Below are 19,045 nucleotides of genomic sequence, written 5' to 3'. Positions count from 1 at the left end.
TTTAATAACCATATTGGTCTATAATTTTGAATTTTTTCCTTCTCTGTTCCTGATTTCTGTATTAATGTTATTAAAGCTTCTGACCAGGATCTAGGCAGTTTACCATCTGCTATTATCTTGTTAAAAATCTCTAATATATTCAAGGTAAGTATACAGTGATCCCTCGAGTTTCGCGATCTCGATCTTCGCGAAACGCTATATCGTGATTTTTCCACCGATGACGTCACTCTCTTCCTTCCTTTCTCATCTTTCTTTCTTTCTCTCTCTCTCTATCTTGCTTCTTCCTCTCTCACACTCTCTTCCTCCCTCTCTCATCTCTTTCTTTCCTTCTCTCTCTTTCTCTATCTCTCCCCCTCTTGCTGGCGGGCGGCGGGCGGGCGAGCGGGGGCATCAGCGAGGAGCCGGGGTTTCCCCTTTGCGTGGGCGGCTGGGAAACCCCGATCTTCGTCTGCTCGCTGCTGCTGCGCCGAGCAGATCAGCTGCTGGGCGGCCAAAGGAACATTCCCTGGGTCTTCCCCCTCTTGCTGGCGGGCGGGCGAGTGGTGGGCATCAGCGAGGAGCCGGGGTTTCCCCTTTGCGTGGGCGGCCGGGAAGACCCAGGGAAGGTTCCTTCGGCCACCCAGCAGCTGATCTGCTCGGTAGCGCAGCAGCAGCGAGGAGCCGAATCGGGTTTCCCCTTTGCGTGGGCGGCGGGGAACACAAACTCCACCATCTACGCATGTGCGGCCATAGAAAAAAAGGGCGCGCATGCGCAGATGGTGTTTTTACTTCCGCAACCCTACATTGCGAAAAATCGATTATCGCGAGAGGTCTTGGAACGGAACCCTCGCGATAATAGAGGGATCACTGTATTACTATTTAATTTATAAAATTCAGTGGGTATAGCATCCGGACCTGTGGCTTTGTTATTTTTCTGATTTTTAAGTATTTGTTGTAATTCAACCATTGTAAATGGTGCACTGAGCTTTTGTTGTTGTTCTTCTGTTAATATTGGTAAGTCAATAGAACTTAAAAAATCAAAAATCTTCTCTTCTTTTATTTCTTCTTTTTGATATAAATTTTTATAAAATACTAACGCTGTTTCCTTTTTTTCATCTGTTCTATGTCTTATTATACCTTTACTATCTGCCAATTTCTTTATTATTTTAGTTTCTCTGTCATTTCTCAGTTTATAAGCTAACAATTTTTCCGGCTTATTTGCATGTTCAAAATGTTCCTGTTTAGCTCTTTTTATTTTTTCAGCTATTTCCTCTTGTTCTATCAAATTTATTTTATGTTTTAATAATTCCATCTTCCTTTTCACTTTATTATCATATTCATTACATTGTAATTCTACTTCTAATTCTTTCAATTCTTTCTCTAGTTGTTGATATTGTTTCTTTCTCCAATGCACTGCTGTGGAGAGTCCAACATGGGTGATACTTCAGCCTGATTGGTTAGGGACTGAGTTAAATTATAATATTAATTAGCTCCGCCCTGTAGTCACCCCCTTATAGCTCAGTTTAAAAAACTCAGTCGTAGTGATAGGGACTTGAGTTTTTCTTCTCTTGGTTTTTTGAATTTAAAGTGAATATGAAATGAATTTTAACTGTTGATATAAATAAATACATTGAATTAATGTTTTTCTTTTTCTCCCTCTCTTTTCTTTCACAGAGGCAGAAACGGATTGGAAGAGTCAGGTGCCTACCCCCCGAGGGTACAACCTGCATCTATCTACCTCCTCAGAGCTCGTTCCCCCCATGGGAACAGCTCAGAGGAACGGCTTTCCCTTGGCAGGGTCCCTGACCTCCGTGGCTAGACCCCTCTTTTTGCCTTGTGGTTGGATCCAGAGCCGTTTTCTTACACTGAGGTCTCTGGCCTCCGTGGCCATACCTCAGTGAGCTCGGAGGGGCGACGGTACAGTTGCCTCAGCGGCTCCCCCCCCCCCCCCCTACGCATTACTGTGTTGAGCTCACCGGACGGGACAATAGCTTCAATAGGAGCTTCAGATGGGTCCCTTTGAAGACGCCGCAGAGAATCGCCGATTTCGGCGGCGGCGCGTCAAACGGCCGACTCACAGCTGATCGCTATAAAGGAAGCGATCTGTATCACAGTCGAGCCGTGGAGGCCTCCTACTGCGCCCAGAGTGGCTGTAAGGCTAGCGGTATCGCCGCGGCCCCTGTCAGGAAGACAGTTGACGCAGTTAAAAGCACCCGCCAAAATTTCCCGCCCCACAACGGCGCCCGCCATTTTGGCTTGCCGGAAATTGCCTGGCTAGCTGGGGAACGCCCACGGCACCACCGGGCAGCGCCATTTTGTGCTTGTCGGTGAGCTCGATCATGGATCTACTTGTAGAGAGCGAACGTTTGGCAGCCACACAATTAAATTCTCAATTTCAACCGTGAGTGTTATTGTACTAATGGCAGAGCAAGCAGCCAGTGCCCCGGCTGAGGCAGTATCTGGGAGGGAGGAAGCTCCAAAAGTGAGCACAAAGGCTACCTCCTTCAGAACCAAATCTAAGACCTCCTCATCATCATTAAAGGAGGCAGAAAGGAAGATCAGGACACTGGAGGCGCAGCTGGAGGCCGCCCAGAGGCAGGCCTCGCTGGTTCCTTCACCTCCTCCTCAGACCACAACATCAGTGCAGCCACAATTACAACAATGGCTACCTGGTTGCTCCCCGGGCATACAGAGGGGTTCTGAGCCATCGGTGCACAGCATTGAGCTATCCCCAGGCAGACAGCCTATGAGCCAGCCCAGCGAAGCACCTCCTAGACCGGAGTTCTTACTGCCCCAGTCAAATGCATGGGGGGCAGGAGGCTACATATACCAACCGCCTCAACCAGCATATGCAACTACTTTGCCATCTGCAACCTTTACCCCATCGGCAGCTGGACTCAGAGTCAATGAAACCTGGCAGTCTATGCCACCTGCCTTGCAGGAGATGCTGACTTGTGCCTATACTCAAGGCATGGCTGTGGGGCCCCAGAAGCCAATGATGCAGCAAGCAAGGCCGCCCAGAAGGGATCTCTGGTCAGCTCCACCGGCTTCTTCCTTCCCACTAGATTCTGAAATGGATGAGGAGGAAGGGGAGTCGGATCATGAGTGTGAGCTGTCGGAGGATGAGGGGCCTCCTCCTGATCAACCTGCCTCAGCAATGCTCTTCAAACCAGCATTGTTCGACGTCCTCTTGAGGAAAGCGAAACAGGTGGCCGCCTTATCTGCAGCGTCCAAGCCGGTTGAAACAGCAGCGGGCACTCAACCAGCAGTGCGCCTATTTACGGAGCCCCAGCCTGAGTCATGCCACATACCATCATCGCAGATATTTTTGGACAATATCAAGCGACCGTGGCAACAACCGGCGGCAGCTCAGGGTCCCTCAATGTTGGACAGAAAAATGTACACTTTTGACCCTGAGATTGAGGACGTCCTGGCTTTCCCGACCATTGACCAACCGGTGGCCAGCTTGGTCTCAAGTGCTTTGGTCCCGTCGGAACTTGCAGAGGGCCTCAAGCCTGACGACAAGAGGGCCGAAACACTAATAAGAAAGATCCATCAGATGGCTTCGTGGGCTTTAAGGGCTTCGCTATCCGCTTCATTCTTTAACAGGGCTTGCATTCTCTGGTTGCGAGAGATGCAGACCAGGGTAGGACCGGAGGAGGGGCGCCTTCGGCAGGATATAGGCAAGCTTCTTTTGGCCTCTGAGTTCTCGGCAGATGCTACCCTGACTGCAACCAAATTTGCTTCACAGGCGATGGCGGCCACATTGTCCTCCAGGAGGTTGCTCTGGCTGCGTTCCTGGCAAGCTGACGCAAAATCTAAGTGGCGGCTAGCTTCGGCTCCTTTTCATGGCTCAGAGCTCTTTGGTCAGGCCTTGGATAAAGTCCTTATCGAGGATAAGGACAAGAAGAAGGTGCTGCCTAAATCAGCCAAACGAGCCGATCGTCGCCAGACGCCATTTTACTGCCGGCAGTCCTTTCGTCAAGAGCCTGCCACGGCAGGCACACAAAATCCCAGGCCGTATTCTGGAGGATTCCATCAAAATACATTCAGGAGCAACAGAGGAGGCTACGGTAACCGAGGGCGGCAATATCAACAAGCCAGAAAACCCTTCGGGAATGCAGGCCAGAAGGGATTCCGTGGCCAAAAGTGACTGCACCACTGGGATTCCCATCGGAGGCCGCCTTCAGGCATTCTCTTTGGTATGGGAAGACTCAACCACAGACTCTTGGGCCATCAACACTGTTTGTCGGGGCCTCAAGCTCAATTTCCTCCGTTTGCCACGCCAGCGTTTTGTTCAATGCCCTTGGATTGCATGCCCCCACAAGAGGTTTCTCCTACAGCAGGAGATACTACACCTGGAGGACATAGGGGCCATAGAGCCGGTTCCATTGGACCAGAGGGGGCAGGGGTACTACTCAGTGGTATTCGTGGTACCCAAGACTTCGGGGGGATGCAGGCTTATTCTAAACCTGAGGCAGCTCAATGTTTACGTACGATATGTACGATTCAAAATGCACTCACTCCGCACGATACTTTCTTGCATCAGGAGGGGAGATTACATGACCTCCATAGACTTGAAAGAGGCCTACCTGCATGTCCCGGTACACACGGAACATCGCCAGTTCCTCAGGTTCTGTGTCAACGAGCACCATTACCAGTACCGGGCGATGCCGTTCGGGTTGTCATCGGCGCCCAGGACGTTCACAAAACTTCTGGACACCCTGACAGCTTCCCTAAGATCCAGTTCGGTACGCCTCATGGCGTACCTGGACGATATTATTATTCTGTCCAGATGTCCAGAGAGAGCTCGCACGGACCTGCAGTTGACAATTCGGACCTTGGAAGACCACGGCTTCACAGTCAACTTTCCAAAGAGTCATCTCATTCCCACGACCCGTCTTCAACATTTGGGAGCGGTGATAGACTCTCAGCTGGGCGAGGTTTTCCTTTCGGACGAACGCAAGATGAAGATTCGGGACATGGTAAGCTTTCTTTGCCATCAGCAACGAGTGACCTTAGCCTTGCTATCTCAGATACTAGGGTCATTCGTATCTTGCATAGACATCGTCCCTTGGGCCAGATTCCACACCAGGCCCCTGCAGTGGTTCCTCCTCCCATACCAGCGGAGTCGATCGAGCCACTCCCAGCGTCTGGTATCAATCCCAAGGAGTGTCAAGAAGTCGCTCCCATGGTGGCGCTCGCCCGCGCTTCTTCGAGGCTCCCCCTTCCTAAAACAGAGGGAGGTGGTTATCACCACGGATGCGAGCCTCAGAGGCTGGGGGGCTCACTCAGAGACTCAAGTGGCTCAGGGGGTGTGGACATTGTCAGAGTCAGCAGACAACCACATCAACCTTCTGGAATTGAGAGCAGTATTTCTCGCTCTTCAGGCATTCCTAGAGGAGTGTCAGGACACTCATGTCTTAATTCTCACCGACAACGTGGCGACTCGATCCCACTTGAATCATCAGGGAGGGACGAGGTCAGCAAGACTGATGCGAGAGATGAATATTCTATTCTCATGGGCAGAGACATACTTGCTTTCAATCAGGGCAGAGCACATCTCCGGGGTAGACAATGTGCAAGCGGATTGGCTCAGCAGGTCCACCCTCCAACCGGCCGAGTGGAGTTTGGGAGATCAGGCATTTCAGGCGGTGACAAGGAGGTATGGGACTCCGCTGGTGGATCTATTTGCCACAGCAGAAAACACACACCTGTGTCGCTTTTTCTCTCGTTTCCCTTGTCCGGGAGCCGAGAGGATCAATGCCCTCAGGAGCCCGTGGCCGGAGGGCCTATTGTATGCGTTTCCACCGGTGTGCCTCATCCACCGAGCAGTGGCCAAAATAATTGCGGAAAGGGCCGAGGTGATATTCATTGCCCCTTATTGGCCGCGCCGCCCATGATTTGCGGATTTAATGGATGTGTCAATCACATCACCATGGCGACTCCCGATCAACCTTGTCTCACTAACCCAGGGATCAGTTTACCATCCGGATCCCCAATGGTGGAAGCTTGCCGCGTGGCGCTTGAGGGGGACAGATTGAGAGCAGCAGCGCTTCCTCAAGCTGTGATTTCCACCATACAAGCGGCCCGTAGGCCGTCAACGACAAGGATTTATCAGTCCACCTGGTCAGCTTTCCACAAATTCTGTGTTGCCGCTGGAACATATCCACAATCAGCATCGGTAGGACACGTTCTATCCTTTCTGCAGACCGGGCTAGACAGGGGTCTCGCCCCTAACACCTTGCGCAGACAGGTGGCGGCGATTTCAACCATCATCAAGCTGGATGAAGGGAGAACAATCGCTCATCACCCATGGGTGAGGGATTTTCTCAAGGGAGCAGCTAACATACGGTCCCAGACGGTACACAGATTCCCATCATGGGATCTTTCCTTTGTTTTGGATATCCTGATGGCGCCCCCATTTGAGCCTCTCCGCAGTATTTCCCTGCGCCTTTTATCCTTTAAGACTGCCTTTCTGGTGGCCATCACATCGGCCAGGAGAGTGTCGGATTTGGAGGCTCTTTCGGTAAGGCCTGACCTTTGTCTTTTCCAACAGAATCGAGTTGTTTTAAGACCGGACCCGACATTCCTCCCAAAGGTCAACACCTTCTTCCATAGATCAACGGATATTGTGTTGCCAGATTTCTGTGCACAGGGTCACCATCCGCTGGAGTTACGCTGGCACAAGATAGACGTGCGTCGAGCCCTTAAAATCTATGTTCGTCGGACGTCCACTTTCCGTAGAACGGAGGCCTTATTTGTGTCTTTTGCAACATCTACGATGGGAGCTAAGGTGTCTCCTACGTCGATTAGTCGATGGGTGACGTCTTGTATTATTACAGCTTACACCTCACGATCTAGGACAGTTCCTGAGAACATTAAGGCTCACTCCACAAGGAGTGCGGCTACTTCTGCGGCGTGGTCCACCCAGGCACCTTTGGAGGACATTTGCCGAGCTGCGACTTGGGCCACTCCGAATACGTTCATAAAGCATTATAAACTTGACTCGTTCGGGTCCTGGGAGGCGGCATTTGGCCGAAAAGTGCTGCAGCGGGTGTGTGATGCCCATACGCCCCTGGTCCAGCCTTCTCCCGCCCTGGTATCGTAATCTTGGGTATATCCCATGTTGGACTCTCCGCAGCAGTGCATTGGAGAAGGACCGTTGAAACTTACCTGAACGGTCTTCTTGATGCACTGCGAGGAGAGTCCAAACCCAACCCGGCCGTTTGGCCCAGGGGCTCAGTGTTTGTTGAAGTTTACTTAATAAAGTTGTGTTAGTTGCACTACTCCTTCGTTTTTATTGACTGAGCTATAAGGGGGTGACTACAGGGCGGAGCTAATTAATATTATAATTTAACTCAGTCCCTAACCAATCAGGCTGAAGTATCACCCATGTTGGACTCTCCTCGCAGTGCATCGAGAAGACCGTTCAGGTAAGTTTCAACGGTCCTTCTCTCTCTTTTTTTTTTTTGCTGTGTAAGAAATTGTCAAAACCCGAATATATGCCTTTGTTGTGTCCCACAAATCTTGTGGTGTTGTTTCGGTATTTTTATTTATACTAAAGAAAATTTCTAATTCTTTTTCAATCCATTCTGTATATTGAGGATCTCTCAGGATATTTCTATTCATTCGCCAATTATTTAGTTTTTTCTTTACTTTCCAATAAATTGCTAATGGATTGTGGTCTGCCCAGCTATTTGTTTCTATTTCGATGTCAGTAATTAATTCAGACGTATGGGCTGGGGCCTAAGCCATGTCTATCCTGGTCCAAATTTTATGGGGATTTGAGTAAAAAGTATATTATTTATTTCGTGAGTGGTGTTCACGCCAAATATCTTTTAAAAGTAATTCTGAACTCATTTCCCAGAAAGTTGTTGGCAATATTGTTTTCTTTTTCTTTTCTTTCTTTTTACCAGAAAAATCCATTTGGCTATTTGAAATTGCATTGAAATCACCCACTATTATCATATTTTCAATTGATAATTCAATTATTTATCGTATAGTTCCTTATAGAATTGTTTTTGTTTGTCATTTGGTGCATATATAGATATAATGACGAGAGATTTTGGGTCTAATTTTAATTGTACAATGAAAATTCTGCCTTCTTGATCACTATGTAGTTGTTTTGTATCTATTGTATCATCAACATACATTGCTATACCATTTTTTTATTAGCTAAGCTTGTATAGATATTTCCTAATTTTGAATTACATAATAATTTTCTATTCGATTTTTTAATGTGCACTTCTTGTAAGATATTTATTTGTACTCTTTGTTTTTTGAGTTTTGCAAATATTTGATTTCTTTTTCTTGGGTTATTTAATCCATTTACATTAACAGAGAAGATTTTTATGTCTGACGACATCTCTATTTATAGTATTTCTTGGTTTCTTTAGGTTCTCATAGTCTGCTGCTTAGTACCAATTCTTGTTGTATTTGTGTTTGTTTTCTCTTAGTGCCTTGTGTTTCCTCCTTCTCTTTGCAGGTAGCCCCCTGCTCCTCTTCTCTGTCTTTAATCTCTTTGCATGGTTGTTCGGACCTATTCAAACCGCTTTCTTCATAAAACACCCTAACTTCATCTACATTCGCCATCTTTATTCTGGCACCTTGCCAATATAGGTAGAGGCCTTCAGCGATAAGCCATCGGAATGTTATGTTTTCTTTAATTAATATTCTGGTAAGGAAATAGTATTCCCTCATGCTTTCTCTCACTCTTTTTGGGACTTGTTTTAATATTATAATATCTTTTCCTTTGTAGTTCAAGCTTTCTTTTCTTGTCCATTTTAGAATGTCATCTCTGATTGTCTTCCTGATAAACTTAATATGGACCTCCTGTGGTAGGTTATGCTTTCTGGCATAGCTAGTCTGTACTCTGTAAATTTCATCGATTTCTTTTAACAGTTCTTGAGGATCCATTTGTAAAATCTCTCCTATTATTTCGGCCATTTTTTAACTTAAATCTTCATCTTTTTCTTCAGTTACGTTTTGGAATGTCAGCCCATGTGAAGCGTGTTGTAGCTCTAAATGAGTTATTGCTTCGTCAAATCCTCTATAGATTATACTACTATGTTCTTCAAATTCATCGATTTTCTGTTCTGCTGTCTCCATCTTTTCTTCCACTTTTTTCATCCTTTGATTATTGTCTTTTAAAGTTTGTTGTATAACTTCTATTTCTCCATTCATTACTTTCATGCTTTCTTTCACATCTCCCATTTCAACTTTTAAATCTCCCATTTCAACTTTCAGCTCTCCCATTTCTGCTTTTATATCTTCATGGTGTTTTCTTGCTTCTTCTCTATTCGTTTCCATAAAAATTTGAGTTTTCTGCATAAAGTCTTGAATGGTCTGGAGAGTTGGCTGGGCCAAACTTTTCTCCTTTTCCTTATCTTTTTCCTTCGCCAACATGGTTGTTATCGTTCTTTGTTATAATGGAGATGGGGATGGAGATCCTTGTGGAGTTGAAGATGGAGTCAAAGTCTGTTTTTTTGAAGTTTTAATTATGGTTGTCCAAATTATTTCACCACAGAGTCAAAATATTCCACACACTTCGAATCAAGTGTAGGCTGTTTGAACAATTCTTCCAGTTCTGTTGTGGCTAGTTATGGCTTCCAGTCCACCATGTTGGAATAACATGACAGGACACTTTCACGCTGAGTTAAAGAGGACATCTTTTGCTTCAGCGGGCAGTTACTCTCCACTATGCTGCTGCTCAGGATACCCCTCTGTTTCACAAAATTTTCCAAACTTTTCTTGCCTCAAAAGGTTTCCCAGACACGAAGAAAAGCAGAGTCAAAGGGCAGAGGTCAACCTTTTCCTTTTGCACTGCCCAACTTCACCACTATGAACATCTTAGTTAAAATTAAAAATGAGTACATAGAAGAATGTTTTAAATATCGTATTGGAATATACTATAACTCATCTATCCAAAAAAGAAACTGTAAATGATATTTTCCAAGAAATAAATTGCACATCTTTCAGTGGAATGAAGTGATAGTCACAGGGATTTTCATTAAACTAATATATTTACAGGGAACAAAGTGAATTATGCCTCTTCTAGGAAATTCCTGACCTGTCCTGTAAACAGTGTTATACTTCAGAAAGTAAATGAAGGCATCAAGTGAAGAATGATCTAGTTCAAACTATAAATGAAGTGAAACATCAAAAGAATTTCTGATTTTAAGGAAAACTATGTTGTATAGTTAAACACATAGCTAGGACTTGGTCAAAATAGATTGACTTGAACAAGTCATGTAAGCTAACAGATTTGGGGTATGTAAGATATTAATTGAATGTTAATATTGTAAAAACCAGGAAACAAAGCTTGTATATTTGTAGAAATAAGTGAAGGTACAGGAAGCCAACGAAATGAAGACTGTATATTGAGTTTAAAGTACAGAATGTAACACAACTTGTAGAATCTGGATGGATTAAAATTGAGGTATATGTACATAAGGAAGGTAGATGCAATGATGTAAATGTATGCAAATGTAATGCCTTGATAAACAAGTTGTGTAGTTCTGCATTAAGATATTAGATGGGGTGTCAGGAATTTAAAACCCCTGGGTAATACAGGGGTTGGACAAAAAAATGGAAACACTTGACTTTTTGGCATCATAATGTTTGAACATGTTGAAATCAATCAAAACTTGACATATTTTAATGGTTTTTTTAAAAAAAAATCTGTAATTTGATGTTTTTTTAAACTACCCTTTTTTTACAGAAATTTAAGGAAATTAGTTATAACCTTCTAGAAATGGCAGACCTCTCAGACTTTCCAAGGGGCCAAATTGTTGGTGCTCGAATGGCAGGCACTAGTGTAACAGAAAGTGCCCGAATGGTACGTGGCGTTTCAAGAGGTAATGTCTCAAAAGTAATGACTGCTTTTGAAAGAGAAGGGAAAACTTACTCAGACTGGTCGAAAGTCGAAGTTGTCTGAGAGAGAGACCGTCAGACTCTAAAGCAAATTGTTGGAGCGGATCGCAAAACCACAGCTCCTAAAATCACTGCAGAGTTCAATAGACACATACAGAACCCAGTTTCCACAAAAACTGTTCAAAGGGAGCTTCACAAATCTGGATTCCACTGAAGAGCTGCAATTAGAAAACCTCTGTTCTCAAAGACAAATGTTTCAAAGCGTTTAGAGTGGTGTAGAAACCACCAGAAATGGTCCCTCGAGCAGTGGCAAAATGTGATTTTTTCCTGACAAATCATCATTTACCATTTTTCCAACCCCTGGCCGTGTTTACATTTGGAGACAGCCAAAAGAATCATTTCATCCAGACCGCCTTCTCCCAACCGTCAAACATGGCAGGGGTTCAGTGATGATCTGGGGTGCAATTTCTTGGAAATCCACGGGCCAATGATTTCCCCTCAGGGAAGAATTAACAACCATCACTATTTAGGAATTTTAACCAACCAAATGCATCCTATGGTTCAAGAACTGTTTCCAGAGGGGGATGCCATCTTTCAAGATGATAATGCACCAATCCATAGAGCAAGAATTCTTAAAGAATGGCACGAGGAACATTCTAATGAAGTTCAGCCACCACAATCACCAGACCTCAACATTATTGAGCATTTATGGTTGATTTTAGAGATTCAAGTAAGAAGTCAATTTCCACCTCCGTCGTCTGTAAAAGAACTGGCGGGTGCTTTAACTGAAGAATGGGCTAAAATTTCTTTGGAAACAATTCACAATTTGTATGAATCAATATCTCAGAGAATTGAGGCTGTATTTGCTGCAAAAGGTGGACCAACTCCATATTAAAAGATATTTTGATGATTTTTCAAGGTGTTTCCATTTTTATGCCCATCCCCTGTATCTTAATACAGAAAGTAGGCCTCTGTTGAGAATGTTGTCATTAAGAGGCAGTTCAGCTTGCAGCAACCTAGCAATTATGTGAATAGTATTTAATTAGGCAAGAGCTCCCTTCTCTTTCTCTGTCTGTTCTCTGCTTGTTTACTGTTAGCTGTGTGTGCTGTTGCCGTTCGTGGAAATATGCTTTGAAATGCTATACAAGTTGGTTCCTGTGAGTTATTGAACTAAGATAGTTGTAGCAAGGTACTAGTAATATACTAGTTTATTGTATTCATAGTATAGACAGTAGTAGTAGTAGTAAATATACATTTTCCACAACTTCCTCCTGCTGCTATGTTTCATTGAAGACTTTAACTCCATTTCTACTGGTCTGGCTGGCTGGCTGGCTGGTTGGGTTGGTGGGCTGGTTTAACTAGTTTGCTGCTTGGGCACAAACAGACTAGTTTCCGCAAATGCAAGCTCCGATATGGTGCACCAGTTGCGGCCCTATTTGCACAGGGAGTTTCTGCTCAGAGTCACTCATGCCCTTATCACCTTGTGGTTCGACTACTGCAATGCTCTCTACGTGGGGCTACCTTTGAAAAGTGTTCATTCAGGTTAATAATTCAAAAATCTCAATATTTGCAAATTCCAAGATGGTTGTCAAGATGTAATGAATAAGAATAAAATAATAATATATGATCAATACTGGATGAGAATAATTTGTTAATTACTAAAGATCTGCAACAAAAAGGGATTAATCTAAACTGTATCCAATACTATCAGATCAAATCGAGATACAATAAAGACAGAAATAAACTGGGATTCCAAAAAATAAGTATCTTAGATAAAATACTTTTCGGACCAATCAACAAACTAATTTCCAAGATATATAAGTACCTTTTACAAGAAGAATTAATGGAGGAAGAAGTAAAAGGTCCCACGATAGCATGGGGCCAAAATTTCGGCTATACTATAAATTTACATGAGTGGGAGAAACTATGGACATCTAACTATAAATTAATGCTATCTGTCCTATACAGAGTATATAAAATGTTTTACAGGTAGCGCCTGCCACCTGCTTGATTAGCCAAGATGTACCCTAGACTATCCCCGAAGTGTTGGAAATGTAAAGAGAAAAGATACTAGTTTACACAAGTGTCCACTAGTCAAGGAATTTTGGAAGAAAGTTAGAGATATTATCGAACGAATAATAGGGAAAAAATACCATTAAAACCAGAATTCTTCCTCCTGGGAACAATTAGGCATAAAATTATTAAAAATGACAGACACTTAATACTACATATGACAACCACAGCAAGAATCATATATGCCCAACACTGGAAGCAGGAGACCCTCCCGACTATGTTTAATTTGATATCAAAGTTCTATGAGGTTGTAGAGATGACTAAGCTTGCTTACTGAAGAACTACAGGATAAAGATAACAAGGAATTCCACAATACTTGGGACAGGTGGTGTTCTGCTGGCGTGTCCCAACCACCCTTAATTACAGGGTAATTAGTTCAAACAGACACACACCACACGATAGAAGGAAAACAAACGGTCTTTATCAACAGAAAAGCAGAAACAACTCCCTTTTTAAATGTCAAAGGAATTTTCTGGTAAACACAAGGCACAGGTTAAATGCAATTCAATTTCTCACCCAGTAACTGGGAAATTGAGTCCAATTCCAAAGTCCAGAAATTCCACACGCAGTCTTGAACAGGGAAACAGCAAACCACGATCTTGACGAAACTATGAATCAGATAAACTTCCACGAGGCTAAACCAGCACACTGCTCTTTTTATCTGTAGCACTAATTACAGCAGCCCCACCCAACCACAGGTGACCTCACTTATCTCCTGTAATAATCCTTCATTTGTTCTCTCCTATGCATCACTCTATGCATGTGTGGGTCCGTCATAAGTTCTTGTTCAGAATCCAGGGATGATAAGGATGATTGATCTCCTCCTGGGCTGTCTGCCAAACTCCCCTCTTTCCTGTCACTCACCCTTCCTTTGTCAGAGGAGACTTCATCGGCAGATTCTATCGGGAGCAAAACAGGCCTGTGACATGTGGATGTTTCCCCCACCTCCACCTCCACATTCCTTGGGGTAGGAGCTGGGCCAGAGCTAACCACAACAGGTGGTATGTCTGGATAACAAAAAAAAGTATACAAATAATTAAAATCTTGATTGTGAATACACACTCAAATGAAAATGGAGAAAAATGGAGAGAAAAAACAAACTGTTGTCAAATGTAAGTATAGTTGCTTTAATAAACCATTATACCACAGAATAAATATAGTTGAAACGAAAGGAAACATAGAGAAATAGATATTGATAATTTAAGGAGATTAACATGTATTAGTAAGTAGGAATTGAAATGGTTGCAAATGAATAAGCTGCAAGTAAAAATATATCGTGCTATATAGCAGGTATCTACCCTAAGTTCTGATACCAAAATTACTTAATGTATAAAGCATAATGCTTTATTTTGTCTTGTTTGTAAGTATATATGTTTTTTTATGTTGTTTTGTTTTATCAATGTAAATAACCAATAAAGATTTTTTTTTTTAAAAAAGAAAAGTGTTCAGAAACTACAAATTGTGCAGAATGCAGTCGCGCAAACTGTCATGGGTCTGCCAAGGTATGCCCATGTTTCTCCAGCGCTCCGTGGACTGCACTGTCTGCCAATTGGTTTCTGGACCCGATTCAATGTGTTGGTTATGACCTATAAAGCCCTACATTGCATAGGACCAGATTACCTGTGGGATCGCCTTCTGCCACACGAATCCCAGCGTCCGGTTAGGTCCCACAGAGTTGGCCTTCTCCAGGTCCCGTCAACTAGATAATGTCGTTTGGCGGGACCTTGGGGAAGAGCCTTCTCTGTAGGGGCCCTGGCCCTCTGGAATCGACACCCCCTAGAGATTCGCACTGCCCCCACCCTCCTTACCTTTCGTACGAATCTGAAAACGCATTTATGCCATCATTTCTGGGGCCACTAGACCTCAGCCTCTGCCCAGTGAATGTGCAGGATGTGGTAGTATGCATGTGAATATTTGATTTTTAAATGTTTCGCTTTTTAAGATAATTTTTACATTAATTATTTCTATTAATTGGATTAGAAGTGTTTTATATATTGTATTTTTTATTGAAATGTAAGCCGCCCCGCGTCCATGGAGAGGGGCGGCATATGTCCAATAAATAAATAAAATTAATAAATGATAGGAGAACTACCACTAAGGCCACGACTTCATAAGAGTATACTATTACTTCCCCGAAAGAACAAAATCTCACTAAATTGTTAATTATCTGAGGAGGCAGGCCAGGAAACATAATTATTTCAGTGCTTCCCAAAGTATATATCATCTAATGAGCTGCAAAATATTATTGTGAGTTGTTGATCAAAATAATTTAATTAAGCTTCACTTCTCTTTTAAATTAAAGCAAACAGCTAATTGTATCTATTTTGTGAAAAAAGCGCTTTGAAAAATGATTCCATAAAGATATTTAACTGATATTAATATTTTGAAATCTTCGGAGAGGGGCGGCATAAATTGAATTGAATTGAATTGAATTTTCAAGAGGCAACTGGATTGCCTTTGTTTTCCTTAAAGATATTTAACTTCTCAGCCAAGATTAATTTTTTTCAGGTTGTTCCAAACAATTTTAATGATATTTATTTTTGTTCTTCTCAGATCCTACCAGACAACTTTAATGATAGTAAACAAAAAAAGAAAGGGCTAGTGAAAAAAGTTCAGGTAAGTTTTATAATAAAGTTAGAGTGTTTTGCATGTAAAGAGAGATTAGAAATCAGAAATTGTAAATGGTTAAAATTGGCATTGAGAGGCTTGTACCTTCAGAGTTGCAAAATACAGTGTAGCTTTAAAATGGATGTAGCTTATCAAATCTTATTTCCTGTCTGGTGTACTCGGAAGGCTGACAGAATTCCAGCACAGCATCCTTTTTCACTTACTGTATATAACAAGACTGTAGGATTGAATAAGAGACAATTCATTTCCATCCAAGCCTTCACTGCTGCAAGTTTACTGAGTCAACACTGAAATAGCATCACATCCTTTGTCAAAGATGAAGTTGTATCAATCTATCAGTCCAAACCAAAGAAATAAAAGGTCAACAAACAATACACTGAGTAAGTAGAGTGTACTGATACTGCATCCTGTGCCATCAAATGATCTTACCCAGACATTTCATACAACATTTAAAGGTGAGTGATCAGAACCTTGCAGCATTCCACATTGCAAGAACCTAGGTCTAGCTCTCTCTTCCTCCATTAATATTATCTGGAAACAGCTGCAGAGACAAGAGATCAACCACTTCCTCTCAGTTTCTGAAGCCTGTCCAGCAAGTACTTATATTTATTATTTCATGACTTACACATTCATATTTGAAGAATAAAAAAATAATTGAACATGATTTAATATTTGCAAACTTTTGTATTACAATAGTTGACATTGATTACATAAACCTCTTAATAGAACTTATGTATTATTATGTAATAGATAAATATTTTATACCTTTGTGTGTGTAAACTTGTGTGCTTGTACATTTGTTCCAGAAATCATATTCAAAAAGGATTATGATAATTTAAACCAATTATCTGTAAAATAAAATACTAATAATTTCTAAATTTATTTCCATGTGCATATGCTGCAATTATTTCATAAACAAAAGCATAGACTTGTACAATTCCATCTTCCTTTCCAAAAAAATTGCAACAAAATAAAAGATAAGTAGAATATAAATAGGATAAATGAAAAACAGATTAATGGAGTTGAAATGGACATTGGAGGTTTTCTAGTCCACCTCCCCTGCTCAAGAAGGAGATCCTATATCATTCCAGACAACTGCCTGTCTAGACTCTTCTTAACAGCTCCGGTGATGGAGTGACCCACAACTTCTGAAGGCAAGCCATTCCACTGGTTAATTGTTAATCACTCTTAGGAAATGTTCCCTTAGTTCTAGGTTTGTGATTGCAAACCTATGGCACACATGGCACAAGTGGCATGCAGAGCCCTCTCTGCATGCATGCAAGCCATTGACCACCTCAGCTACATTGCACTATGTGAGTGCTTTCCGCTCGCCAGCTGATTTTCGAGTCAGACAAGCTCATGCTTTCTCTTCACTTTCTGTGGCCTGTGCCTTCCTAGATATCTGGAGATTCTACCTCAGCGCTGCAAGGGCATGCAAGGCTTTTCTCCCGCCTGAGCTCTATTTGGGGATGGGAGGCTTGCCCCACCCCAGCTACATTTGGGGAAAGAGGCTTTTTCCTTTTCCCAGCTGCGTTTGGGGAAAGAGGCTTTCCCCTCTTCTAACTCCATTTAGGGAAAGAAGTCCTCCCACTTCCAACTCTGTTTGGGGATGGCAGGCTTTTCCCCTCTCCCACTGCTGTTTTGGGATGGGAGGCCAAAACAGGGAGGTCATGCATGCATACGCGATGGGTCGTGCATACACATGCAGTGGGTTGGATGTGTGGAAGGGGTATTGTATTATGTGTGTGGGCATTTGCGCATGTGTGACAGTGCGCACACACATAATTTTGGCACCCAAGAGAAAATAAGATTCATCATCACTGTCCTAAGTTGTTTTTCTCATTGATTGGTTTCCATCCATTGTTTATTACCTTGCCTTCCGGTGCTTTAAAAAATAGGTTGACCCTCTCTTCTTTGTGACAGTCCCTTATACATTGGAACACTGCTATCGAATCGTGGTCCTTGTTTTCACATATTCAGTTCCTGCAACAGTTCCTGCCTCCAGATCCCTAATCATCTTTGTTTCTCTCCCCTGAATTCTTAGGATTGTATTGGCTTTTTTGGTGGCTGCTGCAAATTGCTGCCTCATATTTAAGTGATTGTCTACGAGATCCCTCTCACAATTACTGCTTCACCTAGTTTGTACTTGTACACTTGGTTTTTCTTGCTTTTCTCTCTGTTGAATTTTATTTTATTAGATAACATCCAGTGTTCAAGCCTATAGAAATCTGTCTGGATCGTAAGCCTATCTTCTTTGATATTGCCAATTACTGCCAGTTTAGTGTCATCTACAAATTTGATGAGTTTCCCTTCTATTCCTTCATCTAAATCGTTATGAAGATATTGAACAGTCTTGGCCCTAAAATGAAATCTTGGGTAACCCACTGCTTATTTCCCTCCATGTAGAAGTAATTTCATTAAGGACTACATGCATTTTGTCAACCAGTTACTTTGTCAAATGAAGAGAACTACACTAGGGGGAAGAAAGAAAATGAAAGAGAAGAAGAAAACTGTTAATATTATAATAACTATAAGGAAGAAGATGCTCTAATAGAATAATATGCGGTTTTCAATGCATAATTAATAACTAAAATAATTAAATCATCACTTTTATATTAGAAATCTAATAAGAATATTACATTTTGACAAATATTGCTTGTCTTTTGTTTTCAGGCTTTTCTTGCCCAATGTGATACAGTGGAAGGAAATATTGGTCAAGAAATGGATAAACTACAGTCAAAGAATATGGTCCTTGCAGAATGAAGCTCTTTTAAGTAACTGATAATGAACTGCTATGTGAGCAAAATGTTTGCTCTTGTTTTTGGAACAGTTACTCAATGTTCAAAATTTCAGTTTTAGCAGAGTTTTGTGAAAGTGTTGCATGTTAACTATTGTTTACTCATCAATATATATTCTGGTCATGTTTAAGGATAATCTTCAGTCACACAACTCATCTTTATTTTGTTTATTATTTTTCCTTTGCTCTATTTCAATATATCTTTCTTTGAACACGCGTTCATATTTGTTCTGTCTTTTAATAACTTTTATGGATATTGTTCAATCAAATCAAATATCCTTTATCATTGGAAATAAAGTCAATAAACAATGTATTATGTTGCAACAAATTTCCTACCACATTATATGTGTATGAATATGATATATATATGATTATATGTGTATGAATATATATGAGTATATGTTTATAACAATATGTGTGTATAAGTATATATATTATAATATTTTTGTGTGTATATACCATGTTTCCCCAAAATAAGACAAGGGCTTATATTTTTTGAACTCTGAAATATGGCCTTGGCATTATTGGGAGGGCTTATTATTTGGGGATTGCAGTAGGGGGCAAGTGTGGGACTGGATGCCTCATCGCCGCTGTCTCCCCTCCGTGTTCTTAGCGCCAACTGAGCAGCTGGTCTGCCATCGTCGCTTGGAGCAGGACTCTGCAAGGCTTGTTGTGCTGTTGCATGTACGAACT

The 19,045-nt window shown here is 42.2% G+C and overlaps 1 protein-coding gene across 2 annotated transcripts in view; it reads left to right on the top strand.

The window, feature by feature from the left end:
- The window catches only part of BAG1 (BAG cochaperone 1), an 81,160-nt gene extending 62,480 nt beyond the window's left edge, over nt 1-18,680 (top strand). For both annotated transcript variants that reach the window (XM_070729644.1, XM_070729643.1), the window contains 2 exons: nt 15,481-15,543; nt 18,229-18,680. In XM_070729644.1, the coding sequence (XP_070585745.1) occupies nt 15,481-15,543; nt 18,229-18,318 (153 nt within the window). In that variant the 3' untranslated portion in view covers nt 18,319-18,680. The remainder of the gene's footprint in view (nt 1-15,480; nt 15,544-18,228) is intronic.
- Nucleotides 18,681-19,045: the final 365 nt, after the last annotated feature.

Source organism: Erythrolamprus reginae, chromosome Z, assembly GCF_031021105.1.
Source record: "Erythrolamprus reginae isolate rEryReg1 chromosome Z, rEryReg1.hap1, whole genome shotgun sequence".
NCBI lineage: Eukaryota > Metazoa > Chordata > Lepidosauria > Squamata > Dipsadidae > Erythrolamprus > Erythrolamprus reginae.
The sequence above is the reverse complement of the archived record's forward strand: the minus strand, read 5'-3'. Positions and strand labels throughout refer to the sequence as shown.